General features: G+C 37.4%; 1 protein-coding gene across 1 annotated transcript in view; it reads right to left on the reverse strand.

The window, feature by feature from the left end:
• Positions 1 to 17,263, reverse strand: part of PKN2 (protein kinase N2) — a 141,520-nt gene that overhangs the window by 47,919 nt on the left and 76,338 nt on the right. Inside the window, exon 7 of the mRNA XM_028102508.2 lies at positions 124 to 309. Within this exon, the coding sequence (XP_027958309.1) occupies positions 124 to 309 (186 nt within the window). The remainder of the gene's footprint in view (positions 1 to 123; positions 310 to 17,263) is intronic.

The following is a 17,263-nucleotide window of genomic DNA, read 5'->3' on the forward strand; positions in this document are numbered from 1 at the left end:
ATTAAATTATAGAAATCATAACTGTAAAGCTTTTTGTTCAACTTTGGCTCTTCCCATTGCTGTCCCCATTGCTAAGTCCTTTGTACAGACCCTATATGATTTAAAAAAATCTGGTTACTGAACTGGATAAGTCGTCGGTTTTTAGGAGATTTCGACTACTTCCACCTTTACTTTTACTTGTTCTGCTCATGAAAGACGATCTGGTTTCACTTGGACTCCAACCAGGTAGTGCAACCGATGTTGCTTTTGACCGTCCAGGGACTGTCTCTAGAATATCTTGACAGCCCATAAGACGAACTTCCAAAGTACCTGTTAGCATAAACAAATATCAAATAAGAACATAAATTTTTTTAAAGATTTTATTTATTCATTTGAAAGAGAGAGAGAGAGCACAAACAGGGGGAGGGGCAGAGGGAGAAGCAGACATCCCGCTGAGCAGGTAGCCCAATGTGGGCTGGATCCCAGGACCTTGAGATCATGACTGATGCTGAAGGCAGACACTTAACCGACTGAGCCACCCAGGCACCCTAGAACATCAATTCCCAATATAGAACTTTATCTTTGTTATCCATTCAGAAACAGTGGGAAGAAAAAAAAAAAGACATGCTAAAATAACAAAATCTCTTCTCCCAGAGGATCTGTGAGGTAACTAATCATCTTTCCTATTTCAATTAGAGAAACCTATTGAAAATTCTTAATTAATACAATTATAAGAAATTTTATGGAAAGAACAGCACCTCCCAAAAACTGTCTGCAGGGCATAAAACAAGTTACATAAACTTCTTGTATATCTGAATACTCATTTATATCATTTATATAATTACAGGGAAGAATTACAGAATTATGTCACTAGACCATGTGGAAGGGGAAACATAAAGCCAAATAATATGCCTATTAAAAATAAACATACAGAAATTAGAAACTAGGAAATCTGACTATGAAAAACAGCTGTGTTTGGTAGTTATACAGTTAATATGAAAAAGGACTTTATAGGGTTTTTTGCATAAATAAACGGGGTTCTGTTCTATTTAAGATGTAAAATAGTATTAACTTTCCATTCTAATAGTTTAGTGAGTCAAATAATTATAGACTGTAATTATCTAAGCATAAAATAATGGCAATTTCCTTAGGCAAATAAATACCAAAGGTGCTCAAATGACTGTGAAGCCAACTAGAGGTATGGCGTTGTCATCATTTGGGCTAGACTTAGTATATTAGAATTTAAATATGGTGCTACAGTATTAAAATTTTAGATATTGCACAGAGAATAACATTTTAGGAAGAGTATTTCCTGGTCCCATTAAACTTAAATAATTAAAGCTTCACTTTATTTAAAAATTTTAATTATTTAAAGCAACCAAAGGACTTTTAACAAAGTATAAAAGCATGGATTTATCCTCAAATTAAAAAGAAAATTAAACAAAATATATGAAAAAAAAGTGCTAAAGACACTGGATGTCAGGCAATGAAGAACACTGATACTCAAGAGATGGGAAACGAATGAAATGAAACTTAAGACCGCTCGAGTTTACTGCCTTGAATCTATCTAGTATATATATATATATATACAGTATATATAGTGCAGGGAGGGGGAACTCAGGTGCAGCCAAGAGGACTACCTGAGTTAAGGAGCTAGAACTGAGAGTACTGACACAGAACTGACCAAGGTGGCTAGAATTTAGAGGCAGAATAAAAGAAAACAGCACTCCAGCGGTAGAACTAAGATGTGGGGAGGGCTCCCCTGATCAAGTATTCCGTCTTGCCCCAGGAGTAGAGAATAATTACCCTTAGACTAAATGATGCTCTGGTCTGCATAACAAATCTTAAAAGCAATACTCAGATCAAACTATTTACAGGTAACATAACAGTGAGCTAGAACAAAGCTCAAGACTATTTACAGGAATACAAAAATATCCAGCACCTAAGAAGCTAAAACTCAAGGTCTGGCATCTAATCACAGACTACCAGGCACATCTGTTTTCTACTGCTGGATTACCAATTACCACAAATATAGTGGCTTAAAACAACACCTATTTATTATATCACAATTCTGTAGGTCAGAGTCTACGTAGGTTGCCTGCACTGTCTGCTAGAAATCGCACAAGGCTGAAATCATCATGTCTGCCAGGCTGGGCTCTTGTCTGGAAGCTCTCAAGAATCTGCTTCCAAGCTTATTCAAGGTTGTTGGCAGAAGCCAGTTTCTAGTAGACATAGGATTGGGGTCCCTATTTCCTTGCTAGCTGATGGCCAGGGGTTGTTTTCATGTTCTAAAGGCCACCTGAATTCCTCACTACATGGCTGGCCCTCTCTATCTTCAAGCCAGCAACGGCACATAGTATCTTTTTCATGATTCAGCTATTTCTTCCCCATCTGCCACTGGCCAGAGAAAATTCTCTACTTTTAGAGGACTCATGCGATCATATTGGGCCTACCTAGATCATTCCCCTTTACATTAATTCAAAGCCAACTGATTAGTAACCTTAATCACATAGGCAAAGTCCCCTGTGCCATATAACATAATATTATCACCGGAGTGATATCTTATTGTATTCACAGGAGAGGGGTTCCAAGGATCATTCTTTTTTTTTTTAAAGATTTTATTTTATTTATTTGACAGAAAGAGACAGCAAAAGAGGGAACACAAGCAGGGGGAGTGGAAGAGGGAGAAGCAGGCCTCCCACCGAGCAGGGAGCATGATGCGGGGCTCGATCCCAGGACCCCGGGACCACGAACCAAGCTGAAGGCAGACGCCTAACAACTAAGCCACCCAGGCGCCCCTCCAAGGATCATTCTTAAAATTCTGCCTGTCCTACCAGGCAAGCAGATAAACAGAAAAATAAGACCCATAGTAAGAACAAATAAATACAATAAAAATCAATCCAAAACTAACATAAACGTTAGGATTAGCAGATAAACACATTCACACAATTATAATTATATTCCATCTGTTCAAAAAGTTGAATAGAGACATGGAATAAAAAAGATGCAAAACAAAAATTTTAGAGATAAAAACTGCCATGAGATTTAAGGAAAAATACACTCAGATGGGATTGGTGGCAGATTATATATTGCAAAGAAAAGGCCAGTGAACTTGAAGCTATAGCAACGATATAGAAATGATCAAAATTAAGAGACAGAAAGACTTGAGGGGGAAAAAAAGTGCATATATAAACTGTGAGTTTAACTTTAAGTGGCCCCAATATATGTGCAATTAAGTCCCTGATGAAGAGCAGAGAGAATGGGAACAGAAATATATTTGAAAAAATAATGGCTGAAAATTTTCCACATTTGATGAAAACTATAAACCTAGGAAGTATCCAAGAATTTCAAAGAACACCAAGCAAAAGAAAAATAAGTAAATCACATGAAGCATACATAATCTAATTTCTCAAAACAAATAATAAAAAGAAAATATTAAAAGCAGCCAGAGAAAAAGACACATTACAAAGATTAGGATGGCAGTGGATTTCTCACTAGAAACAATGAAAGCAAGACAGAGAAGCAACAACTTTAAAGTACTGAGGAAATGAACAAGCAAATAAACTGTGAACTTAGAATTCCAGACTCACTGAAAATATCTTTCAAAAATGAAGACTTTTCAGATATATAAATGAGTCAAGAATCCATTATCAGTAACTACCATATGATCCAGCCATATCACTCCTACGTATTTACCCAACTGAAATCTACATTTATACAAAAATTGCACAAGGATGTTATTAATAGCTATATTTGAAAAAATACAAATTGGAAACAACTCAAATATCACGGGTGAATGGATAAACAAATTATGGACTATCCACACAACTAAATACTACCAATAGTAGAGAGGAATTATTGATACATGCAACATAGATGAATAAATATCAAAGTAATTATTCAGAGTGAAAAAGGCCAGAAATCCCTCTCCCAAAATAAAACAGTATATACTGTATGATTCCATTTATATAAAATTCTACAAAATACAAACTAATAGCAAGTGACAGAAACAGGTCAGTGATTGCCTGGAGACAGAGGTGGGTAGGAAGAACACGAGAAGAGCAGAAAAGAGGGATTACACAGAGGCACACAAGGACACTTTTAGAAATGACGAATATATTCATTATCTTGATTGTTGTGATGGTTACACAACTGTAAATTTATGACAAAAACCTTGAAGTTATACTCTTCAAGTAAAACTGGAGGTTGATGATGGCGGCACAACTATATACATTTCCTAAAAATCCCAAAACTGTATACTTAAAGTGGGTGAATCCTATGGTATATAAATAATGTCTCAATAAAGTTACTAAAGATGGAGGGGGAAGCTTCAATTTCATGTTTGGTTAGGCTTTGGAAATCTCTAATTGTAAATGTTAAGACAGATTAAATATAAATGACAGCATTTTAATTTTAGTTCAAAAGAAACAACTTATTTTGTTTGTGTGTTTTATTTGCATTTTTGTTGTTAAACTGGCAAATTTAGCTCATTTTCATTGTAAATGCTTAGCTGTAAAAGTCATCCTGGGGAAACTGAAAACATCTGGTCACTACTTCAAACCCTGGTTGCTTATTAAATATTTTAGTAATTTCAATATATTAGGAGATGACAATGCTCAGCACCTGCTTTCACTTAGGAAAAAGAAATCTGAAGGGATTTAAGCTCTTTATTAAGCATCTAGAAGTTTCTTTTATGAAGTGACACAGTTGCTACTGCAAATAACCATATTAGAAATAGCTTAAAATTAATTTTTTACTTTTATAACCCACAATATGAAATTTTTAAAACAAGCAATCCAAGAAGTAAATGTTTGTATTCATAAGCAGCAGCTATGAATTTCATTAGAACAAGTAAATGCTTTTTAATTTTTTTAACATTCTGGAAAAACTATTTTATATCCATTTTACTAATTCAGTATTTCATCTTGGTACAACTGAGTAACATTTTTTTTTTAAATTCTGAGGAAATCTTTTTTCCTAAAAACTAGCAAATGTCTCAAAATATGGACCAAAAAATTCAATATCTTAGATCAAAATAGCACTAAATTTGCAAATTTCAATTTATAACCATACAACCACAAAAGAATCAGAGTGTAAATGAGACAAACGACAATTAATAGCATGCAGTGAGAAACTCAGGAGGATAAATGTTCCTACTACGTGTCCATGATAATTCTTCATTGTGTCTAATCCTTTATTAAGGTCAATACTGTTTCTCTTCCTAGTTACTCCATATTTAGTTTAAGGTTCAGCAGGAATTAATTAATTAATTATAAGTTTCAGTAGGAATTTAAAGTAATTTTTGAAAAACCAAAATGTCTTAAGAATTGTAAGATACTTCTTTTTACACTGGCGATTTACATCACTTTGAGTAAGGTTCAGTAAGGCAGTAAGAATAGGAAAAGAGAATAGAAGAGGTTAAAGAATTGGGGAGAGGAGCCAACAAGAATAGAAAAGGAAAAAAAAATTCCAGCCATATCAGATGGTTTTTCTAAAATGTGGTTTTATTACTCTTCTAGAAATATTGTTGATTTTTAAATATTTGACAACCATATTTTATCAATGAATCATTCAGAAACTCTCAAATATTATTAATGTGTTCAGCACTGAGCCATACAATGGCAAAACTTAAGTAGTAAGTACAGTTCCTTCCTTATCATCAAATAAACTTTACCAAGTATCTCCTGAATCTATAAAGTGTCCTGTGCTAGGCGCTAGGATTACATGTAGGTAGATGACAAGCTCTTTGTTTTTCACAGGTCTATATTGCAGTTCTGATTTTAAAAAATAGAATAGAATAAGAAGATGGATAATAAGGCAAGGATATTAAACGGAATGTGCATAAACCAGTTTAATTGTGATGGAAGATTCATGGCAGGAGTTATAGAAGATGTGACTGGAAAGATAAACACTTCAATAAATATATAAAACATATTAAATAAAATGGAAGATTTTGACCAACGGTTCCTAAGCTTTCTTGTTTCACGGTACCCTAGTGTCTCAATTTTTTCACTGTGCCCCTAGTCTAAAAGATATACCTAATAGTTCTGTTTCAAAGGACATTGCAACAAATTAGTAACTATTTACAAAAATAATACACGTAACTTGAAAGAAAAAGTAATCTTATTTCATATGTAAATAACCATGGAAACTTCCTAATGGGATGTTTGTACCTACTGAGCATACATAGTACAGCTTCTCAAACTCTGGAACTGGATTGGAAACTGCCACCTTCTTTTCTATTCCACACTGATTTTTCACATGGTATTTTATTATCACAGCAATGCAGGCAAACCCAGCTTCGTTAACGTATGACATTACTGAAAGGAATATACCTCTATCTCATGCTGAAACTCTAACTACCTTGAGCTAGTAGTTTGAACGGTGACCCTAAGAAGTGAAATAACACTGTGTTTCCCTCAAAAAGTTAAAATATCTTGTTGTATCCCGTGAATTCATTCTGGCATCCCAGGATGCCTCAGATTTAGAAACTCAATTTGCTAACTGCAGGTTTAGACTGATCCTAATAGTGGCAACAACATAGTTTAATCATAAATTTGTCCTTCAAGTTTTAATATATTAGTCTGCCATAATATAAAACTGATCAGGGCGCCTGGGTGGCTCAGTCATTAAGCGTCTGCCTTTGGCTCAGGTCATGATCCCAGGGTCCTGGGATCGAGCCCTGCATCGGACTTCCTGCTCCATGGAGAGCCTGCTTCTCCCTCTCCCACACCCCTTGCTTGTGTTCCCTCTCTCACTGTGTTTCTGTCAAATAAATAAAATCTTTAAAAAATAAAAAAATAAAACTGATCAAAGATACCTAAAGCTACTAGAATGTGACAGTACGCTATGCAATTCTGAAGAACAGTTTCACATCTTCAAAATATTGAATGATATTATTAAGGAAAAGCCCTTGTTGACATTCACACTGATAACTTAAGGATTTCTAAGGCTGAGAGAAGTCAGTGTAACAAAAATATGTCGCATTCACATAGACATAAAGACCTCTGTAGCTGATGGTCGGAGAAAATAGTGGAGTCTAAAGGTAAAGGCAGTTTCTCCACAGAAACATGGGAAACAAACAAAACAAGTGAAAATTAGCAAAAACTGTTAGAATCAAGTGTATGAGAAATCTACAAAACAGTTAAAGGTTTACTGCAACCAAGCAAATGCTTAATAAAAACAAAGCAATGAGTACTCAATGGGAGAGCTCTGTGACATTATAACTTACCTTAGCCTCATCCTCCCCCTACCCAAATGGCTTGGTGATGGTCTTCAATATAGCAGTCTACAGAGAAAAACTCATCCTCAAGGAAGTATGGTTGCCTGCTTTGACCTAACTGAGGGCTCCCTGAAGGACTAACACAAAGGCATTTTTTGTTGGTTGGTTGGTTGGTTGGTTGGTTTTTTGCCTAACTAGGAAATCTCTCAGGGCAGAGAAATAGCTAAGTGGAGGGCATTTAACAGCAAATGAACCAGTCACTGCAGCCTGGTGCAAAAGATACCAACTGGGACAAACAATAAGAAATCCCTAAGAGTCCTGGAAGAGAACATAGGGAGTGAGATGTTTTGAGGAATAAGGGCTCTGTAATGCTTCCACTGGGAAATTAGAAGGCAAGGGAGAAACAGAAGACATCCTCAGAAAAGACCCAAGAAAGCCCTATGCTCTCATATCTGGCTGATCTACAAGTTCTGTGTGAGCAAAGGCAGAGTTGTAAAATGCCTGGGTAACCATTGAGGATTTGCCCCAGCACGCCAACACAGAGCCCAGCTGCAAAAGCAGGGCAGTTTTTTTTTTCCTCTTTTTACCTGCATGCATTGTAAGACATGTCTGTCAAAACACTAGCTGACCACTAATTTAATGGAGACTTCTGTGACCATACATGACAATGAATACAATCTTCACAAAATAGCTTATAAAAGCCCCTAAAGAACAAGAAATTCTAGAGAAGGGGAATATCTTTCAGAGTTATACATTATTAATACTCACAATATCCAGTTTTTAATAGAAGATGATGGTGCAAGCCAGAAAATAAAAAGTATGGCTGACTGACAAGAAAGGCAGAAATTAATAGAAACTGAGGAAGCCAAGATATGGGATTTACTAGACAAGGACTTTATATTAACTGTCTTACTTTTGCACTGGATTTATAAGACAAGAACTTTATATCAACTGTCAAAGACCTACCAAAAAAAAAAAAAAACCAAACACACACAAAAAAAACCACAACCCAAAACAAACAAAAGAAAGGAGTATGGTGTTTTGGCAAATAGAGAGTATTAAGGAAGATACAGAGTTAAAAAAGAATCAAATGAAATTCTAGAGCAGAAAAGTACAATACTGAAATTTAAAAAACTTACTAGAGAAGTTTAACAGATTTCAGCAGGCAGAAGAATTGGCAAATATGAAGAAACGTCAATTAAAAGCACCCAGTCATAGGAACAGAGAAGGAGAAAAAAAAAAAAAGCAAAGGAAAGTGAATAAAATTCTATGTTATTGAAGTGGCTGGGTAATGAGGGACATTGCATGAAGAGATATACTGATAAAAATTATACCTGACTTTTTATGACAGAAAAATAGAAGCCAGAAAAAATCACATTTTTAAAGAGCTGAAAGAAAAATAGATTTCTATATCCACTAATATTCTTAAAACATGAAGCTGAAAAATACAGGAAAAAGGTGAATGAATGGCACTCTAGCACATCTTCATTACAATAAATGCTAAAAGAAATTTTATAGGCCAAAGGGAAATAATAATAGAGAAAATCTCAAGTACAAGAAGAAATGAAGAACAGAAAGAATAAATGGGTCATTAAATACATAGGACAATGTTTGTTTTCTGAAAAAATAAACTCTAAAAAAATGAACGATATCCTTAAAGTTCTTAGCTCTCTAGGCTAAAACAATAATCAAGGATGATGATTTTTAAGGCATATGTAGAAGTAAAATATATTACAACAAGAATACAAAAGGGTAGAGTGGAAGGATTTGAAAATACTTCTTCATAACATTCTTAAACTGATTTGGACATAAGAGAGTACACTGTGATCACAGATTGTAGTAAGTTCAATATGCATACCTGATTCTCTAAAGAAAGCAACACACACACACACACAGGCATAACTAAAAAGGCTGTTATGGGAGATGAAATGGAAAAATAGAAGGTTTGTTTCAGGAACAACTACAAAGGGCAGGAAAAATGCTATTCAAACAAGACTGCAAAGACGTATCAAAAATAATATTATATTAAAAGGAAAGTTTATAAAGAGCACACGAAAACTTCTGGGGGTTATATCAAAAGTTACCAAACTGTACTCATCAAATGTGTGCAATTTCTGTATATAAAGCTATTTTAAAAAAGGGAGAATATGACAAACAACTTCAATCAGATTTTCAGGGTAGATAAAAAGAATCACCTATATAATGTACATAAAATATGTCACTTTAAATTAAAAACAAATAGGTTGAACACGAAAGGATGGAAAAAATTCTTGCTAGATTACATTGGGCATGAGAAGGATAATGTGGCTCTACTAATATTAGACAAAATAAACTGTATGTCAAAGAGTATTTTCAGAGATAAAATGGAATATTTATAATGATAAAAGAGTAATTGATCAATAAGATATGACAACACTAAAAGGGTACGCTCCTAATTAAAAACAAAACAAAATAGGAGGAGCAGCAAGATGGCAGAGGAGTAGGAGACCTAAATGTCCTCTGGTCCCAGGAATTCAGCTAGATAGGGATCAAACCATTCTGAACATTTAGGAACTCAACAGAACAAAGAAAAGAATAGCACCAACTCTCTGAACAGAAAAGTGACCACTTTCTGGAAGGTAGGATGTTCAGAGAAGTGAATCTGAGGCGATATTCGGGAAGATAGACGGTGGGGGAGGGGGCCTCCATCGCTGCTACCAGCAAGTGATAGAGCTGCGGAGAACAAAATCCTAACTTTTAAGAAGTCGGCTCCGCTGAGGGACATCGCTCCAGTGACTAGGCAGGGGGTGGAACCCTCGCTGGGACAGTGTGGTGTCAGGACCCTCAGGGTCACAGAAAGACCAGGGGTGCCTGAGTACAACAGAGCTCCCCAGTATCGGAGTGGGGAAGCTGGATGCAGAGACGAAGCCAAGGAGCGGACTCTCAGCTTGACGTTGCCATAAACCGTGATCCTTGGCACAGTCGGGCCACTGCTCCTCCAGCAGGGACCCAACAAGCGGCAGATCCGGGGACACTCCCCTCCCTCCCCGGGGAGGAGCGGCGCAGGAGCACACCGCAGGGATCTGCTGGGTTTGGAGATTACACATGGGGTTGGGTGCCAGAGATAGAAACGCTCGGTCACAGGCCAGGTGAGCACGGAGTGCGGCTGGAGACTGGGGAGACGGGAGTGACGGACTGCTTTCCTCTGGGGGCGCACCGAGGAGTGGGGACCCGAGTTCTCGGCTCCTCCAGGACGGAGACTGGGAGACCGCCATTTTCACTCTCGTCCTCCAAAGCTGTATGGAAAGCTTGCAAGGAACAAAAGCTCCCAAGTGCAAACCCAAGCAGATTACTTAGGCCGGACTGGCAAGGGCAGGGCAATCGGCAAAGACATTTGGGAAACGCGGCAACAGGCCCCTCCCCCAGAAGATCAGCATGAACAGCCAGCCAAGACCAAGTTTACCGATCAATGAGAATGGCAGAACTCCAGCGCCAGGGGAATACAGCACATAGAATTCATGGCTTTTTTACCATGATTCATTAGTCTTTCAAAGTTAATTTTTTTTAACTTTTTTTTTTGAAAACTTTTTCCCTTTTTCAACCATCTTATCAATCCTTTTTTTAAAAAATCTTTTTTATTTTTCATTTTTAGAGTCATAGTCTATCCCTTCATAGTAGTTACCCTTATTTTTGGTATAAATTTGTATTTCTTTAAAATTGTGGGATACAGTTTCTTCTAATAGACCAAAATATACCCTAAATCTCTAGTATATGGCTTTGTTCTAGTCTCCTGCCTGATCACATTCTCTCCCTTTTTTTAAAATCCTCTTTTTTCTTTTTTCAACCAACTTATCAATTCCTTTTATAAAATCTTTTATAATTTTCATCTTTACAGTCATATTCCATCCCTTCATCGTATTTACCCTTATTTTTGTACATACATAAGTTTTTCTTTCATGAAAATTTTGGGAGGCACTTTTTTCTAACAGACCAAAATACACCCAAAATCTAGTGTGTGGCACTGATCTGTGCACCAGCCTGATCATATTTGATCATATTCTGTTTTTTGTTTGTCTGTTTTTAACTTTTCTGTTTCTTTTTTCTTTCTTTCCCTTTCTTTTCCCCTGGTTTCAGGTCTCTTCTCATTTGTTTAGTATAAATTTTTCTGGGGTCGTTGTTACCCTGTTAGCATTTTGTTCTCTCACTCATCTATTCTCCACTGCACAAAATGACAAGATGGAAAAAATCACCTCAAAAAAAAAAAGAACAAGAGGCAATACCAACTGCCAGGGACCTAATCAATATGGACATTAGTAAGATGTTGGAACTAGAGTTCAGAATGATGATTTTAAAGATACTAGCTCGGCTTGAGAAAAGCATGGAAGATATTAGAGAAACCTTTCTGGAGAAAAAAAAAACTAAAATCTAACCAAGTCGAAATCAAAAAAGGCTATTAATGAGGTGCAATCAAAAACGGAGGCTCTAACTGCTAGAATAAATGAGGCAGAAGAGAGAATTAGTGATATAGAAGACCAAATGATGGAAAATAAAGAAGCTGAGAAAAAGAGCTAAACAACTACTGGATCACGAGGGCAGAATACTAGAGATAGGTGATAGCATAAGATGAAACAATATTAAAATAACTGGGATCCCAAAAGAAGAAAGAGACAGAGGGGCAGAAGGTATATTGGAGCAAATTATAGCAGAGAACTTCCCTAATTTGGGGAAGTAAACAGGCATCAAAATCCAGGAGCCACAGAGAACCCCTCTCAAAATCAATAAAAATAGGTCAACACCCTGACATCTAATAGTAAAACTGATGAGTCTCAGAGACACAGAGAAAATCCTGAAAGCAGCTCGGGAGAAGAGATCTGTAACCTACAATGGTAGAAACATTAGATTGGCAACAGACCTATCCACAAAGACCTGGCAGGCCAGAAAAGACTGGCATGATATATTCAGAGCACTAAATGAGAAAAATATGCAGCCAAGAATACTATATCCAGCTAGGCTGTCACTGAAAATGGAAGGAGAGATAAAAAGCTTCCAGGACAAACAAAAACTAAAGGAATTTCCAAACACGAAACCAGCCCTACAAGAAATATTGAAATGGGTCTTCTAAGCAAAGAGAGCCTAAAAGTAACAGAAACCAGAAAGGAACAGAGACAATATAGGGTAACAGTCACCTTACAGGCAATACAGTGGCACTAAATTCATATCTTTCAATAGTTACCCTGAATGTAAATGGGCTAAATGCCCCAATCAAAAGACACAGGGAATCAGATTGGATTAAAAAGCAAGACCCATCGATATGCTGTCTGCAAGAGACTCATTTTAGACCCAAAGACACCTCCAGATTGAAAGTGAGGGGGTGGAAAACCATTTACCATGCTAATGGACACCAAAAGAAAGCTGGGGTGGCAATCCTTATATCAGACAAATTAGATTTTAAACCAAAGACTATAATAAGAGATGAGGAAGGACACTATATCCTACTTAAAGGGTCTATCCAACAAGAAGATCTAACAACTGTAAATATCTATGCCCCCAACACGGGAGCAGGCAATTATATAAGCCAATTAATAACAAAAGCAAAGAAACACATCAATAACAATACAGTAATAGTGGGGGACTTTAACACTGCTCTCACTGAAATGGACAGATCATCTAAGGAAAAGATCAACAAGGAAATAGACTTTAAATGACACACTGGACCAAATGGACTTCACAGATATATTCAGAACATTCCATCCCAAAACAACAGAATACACATTCTTCTCTAGTGACCATGGAACATTCTACAAAATAGATCACATCCTAGGTCACAAATCAGGTCTCCACCGGTACCAAAAGACTGATTGTTCCCTGCATATTTTCGGACCACAATGCTTTGAAACTAGAACTCAACCACAAGAGGAAAGTCGGAAGGAACTCAAATACATGGAGGCTAAAGAGCATCCTACTAAAGAATGAATGGGTTAACCAGGAAATTAAAGAAGAATTAAAAAATTCATGGAAACCAATGAAAATGAAAACACAACTGTTCAAAATGTTTGGGATGCAGCAATGGCAATCCTAAGAGGAAAGTATATAGCAATACAAGCCTTTCTCAAGAAACAAGAAAGGTCTCAAATATACAACCTAACCCTATACCTAAAGGAGCTGGAGAAAGAACGGCAAATAAAGCCTAAACCCAGCAGAAGAGAAATAATAAAGATCAGAGCAGAGATCAATGAAATAGAAACCAAAAGAACAGTAGAACAAATGAATGAAACCAGGAGCTGGTTCTTTGAAAGAATCAACAAGACTGATAAATCCCTGGCCAGATTATTAAAAAGAAAAGAGAAATGACCCAAATCAACAAAATCATGAATGAAAGAGGAGAGATCACAACCAACACCAAAGAAATACAAACAATTATAAGAACATAGTATGAGAAACTGTATGCCAGCAAATTAGATAATCTGGAAGAAACGGATGCATTCCTAGAGATGTATAAACTACCAAAACTGAACCAGGAAGAAACAGAAAACTTGAACAGACCTATAACCACTAAGGAAATTGAAGCAGTCATCAAAAATCTCCCAATAAATAAAAGCCCAGGGCCAGATGGCTTCCCAGGGGAATTCTACCAAACATTTAAAGAAGAATTAATACCTATTCTTCTGAAACTGTTCCAAAAAACAGAAATGGAAGGAAGACTTCGAAACTCATTATATGAAGCCAGCATTACCTTGATCCTAAAACCAAAGACCCCATCAAAAAGAATTACAGACCGATATCCCTGATGAACATGGATGCAAAAATTCTCACCAAAATACTAGTCAATTGGATCCAACAGTACATTAAAAGGATTATTCACCACGACCAAGTGGGATTTATCCCTGTGCTGCAAGGTTGGTTCAACATCTGCAAATCAATCAATGTGATACAATACATTAATAAAAGAAAGAACAAGAACCATATGATCCTCTTAATAGATGCAGAAAAAGCATTTGACAAAGTACAGCATCCTTTCTTGATCAAAACTCTTTAGAGTATAGGGACAGAGGGTACATACCTCAATATCACAAAAGCCATCTATTGAAAAACCCACAGTGAATATCATTCTCAATGGGGAAAAACTGAGAGCTTTCCTCCTAAGGTCAAGAACACAGCTGGGATGTCCACTATCACCACGGCTATTCAATATAGTACTAGAAGTTCTAGCGTCAGCAATCAGACGGCAAAAAGAAGTAAAAGGCATCCGAATCAGCTAAGAAGAAGTCAAACTCTCACTCTTTGCAGATGATATGATACTTTATGTAGAAAACCCAAAAGACTCCACCCCAAAACTGCTAGAACTCATACAGCAATTCAGTAAAGTGGCAGGATATAAAATCAATGCACAGAAATCAGTGGCATTCCTATACACCAACAAGACAGAAGAAAGAGAAATTAAGGAGTCAATCCCATTTATAATTGCACCCAAAACCATAAGATACCTAGGAATAAATCTAACCAAAGAGGCAAAGAATCTGTACTCAGAAAACTATAAAATACGAAAGAAATTGAGGAAGACACAAAGAAATGGAAAAACGTTCCATGCTCATGGATTGGAAGAACAAATATTGTGACGATGTTAATGCTACCTAGAGCAATCTACACATTTAATGCAATCCCTATCAAAATACCATGAAGTTTTTTCAAAGAAATGGAATAATCCTAAAATTTGTAAGGAATCAGAAAAGACCCCAAATAGCCAGAGGAATGTTGAAAAAGAAAAGCAGAGCTGGTGGCATCACAATTCTGGACTTCAAGCTGTATTACAAAGGTGTAATCTTCAAGACAGTATGGTACTGGCACAAAAACAGGCACATAGATCAATGGAACAGAATAGAGAGCCCAGAAATGGACCCTCAACTCTATGGTCAACTACGACAAAGCAGGAAAGAATGTCCAATGGACAAAAGTCTCTTCAACAAATGGTGTTGGGAAAACTGGACAGCCACATGCAGAAGAATGAAACTGGACCATTTCCTTACACCACACACAAAAATAGAATCAAAATGGTTGAAAGACCTAAATGTGAGACAGGAGTCCATCAAAATCCTTGAGCAGAACACAGGCAGCAACCTCTTCGACCTCAGCCTCTGCAACTTCTTCCTAGAAACATCGCCAAAGGCAAGGGAAACAAGGGCAAAGATGAACTACTGGGACTTCATCAAGATAAAAAGCTTTTGCACAGCAAAGGAAAGTCAAGAAAACCAAAAGACAACTGACAGAATGGGAGAAGAAATTTGCAAATGACATATCAGATAAAGGGCTAGTATCCAAAATCTATAAAGAACTTACCAAACTCAACACCCAAAGAACAAATGATCCAATCAAGAAATGGGCAGAAGACATGAACAGATATTTTTCCAAAGGCATCCAAATGGCCAACAGACACATGAAAAAGTGCTCAACATCGCTCGGCATCAGGGAAATCCACATCAAAACCTCAATGAGATACCACCTCACACCAGTCAGAATGGCTAAAATTAACAATCAGGAAACGACAGATGTTGGTGGGGATGTGGATAAAGGGGAACCCTCCTACACTGTTGGTGGGAATGCAAGCTGGTGCAGCCACTCTGGAAAACAGTATGGAGGTTCCTCAAAAAAGCTGAAGATAGAGCTACCATACAACCCAGCAATTGCACTACTGGGTATTTACCACAAAGATACAAATGTAGGGACACGAAGGGGTATGTGCACCCCAATATTTATAGCAGCAATGTCCACAATAGCTAAACTATGGAAAGAGCCAAGATGTCCATCGACAGATGAATGGATAAAGAAGACGTGGTGTATATATACAATAGAATATTATGCAGCCATCAAAAGGAATGAAATCTTGCCATTTGCAATGGCGTGGATAAAACTGGAGGATATCATGATTACGGAAATAAGTCAATCAGAGAAAGACATGTATCATATGACCTCACTGATATGAGGAATTCTTAATCTCAGGAAACAAACTGAGGGTTGCTGGAGTGGTGGGGGGTGGGAGGGACGGGGTGGCTGGGTGATAAGACATTGGGGAGGGTATGTGCTACGGTGAGCGCTGTGAATTGTGTAAGAATGTTGCGTCACAGACCTGTACCTCTGAAACAAGTAATACATTATGTTAAAAAAAAATAGAAGAAGATAGCAGGAAGGGAAAAATGAAGGGGGGGGAAATCGGAGGGGGAGACGAACCATGAGAGACTACGGACTCTGAGAAACAAACTGAGGGTGCTAGAGGGGAGGGGGGTGGAGGGGTGGGTTAGCCTGGTGATGGGTATTAAAGAGGGCACGTACTGCATGGAGCACTGGGTGTTATATGCAAACAATGAATCATGGAACACTACATCAAAAACTAATGATATAATGTATGCTGATTAACATAACAATAATAAAACAAAATAACAAAATAAAAAGCAGGAAGTAAAACAATGAAACTAAAGACTTAATAACCAGTTTGATGCCTGGCTCCATAGCTTTAATATTTTTTTTTTAAATTTTATTTATTTATTTGAGAGAATGAGAGAGAGAGAAAGAGAGAGAGAGAGAGTTGGGTCAGAGGGAGAAGCAGACTCTCTGCTAAGCAGGGAGCCTGATGTGGGACTCGATCCCGGGACTCCAGGATCATGACCGGAGCCGAAGGCAGTCGCTTAACCAACTGAGCCACCCAGGCGCCCTGGCTTGGTAACTTTAAAGACCCTTATGAGGGGGCACTTGGGTGGCTCAGTTGTTAAGCATCTGCCTTCGGCTCCGGTCATGATCCCAGAGTCCTGGGATCGAGCAAAGCATCGGGCTCCCTGCTCCATGGGAAGCCTGCTTCTCCCTCTGCCCCTCCCCCTGCTTGTGTTCCCTCTCTCGCGGTGTCTCTCTCTGTCAAATAAATAAAAAAAAAATCTTAAAAAAAAAAAAAAAAGACCCTTATGAGAAGCTTCTTTTTGAGCTTTAGTAAAGCCAGGCTTTTGGGAGAAATCTTGACAGTTCAAACCAGAGAGATAGGATTCATGTTTGTAGACAGGGCTCATAGGAGTTTGCTGGTGGGAAGACTCTGACTTCTGA

This window comes from Eumetopias jubatus, unplaced genomic scaffold (assembly GCF_037043125.1).
Source record: "Eumetopias jubatus isolate StellerSeaLion01/CBP00866 unplaced genomic scaffold, mEumJub1_p1.0 scaffold_4, whole genome shotgun sequence".
In the NCBI taxonomy this organism is placed as follows: domain Eukaryota; kingdom Metazoa; phylum Chordata; class Mammalia; order Carnivora; family Otariidae; genus Eumetopias; species Eumetopias jubatus.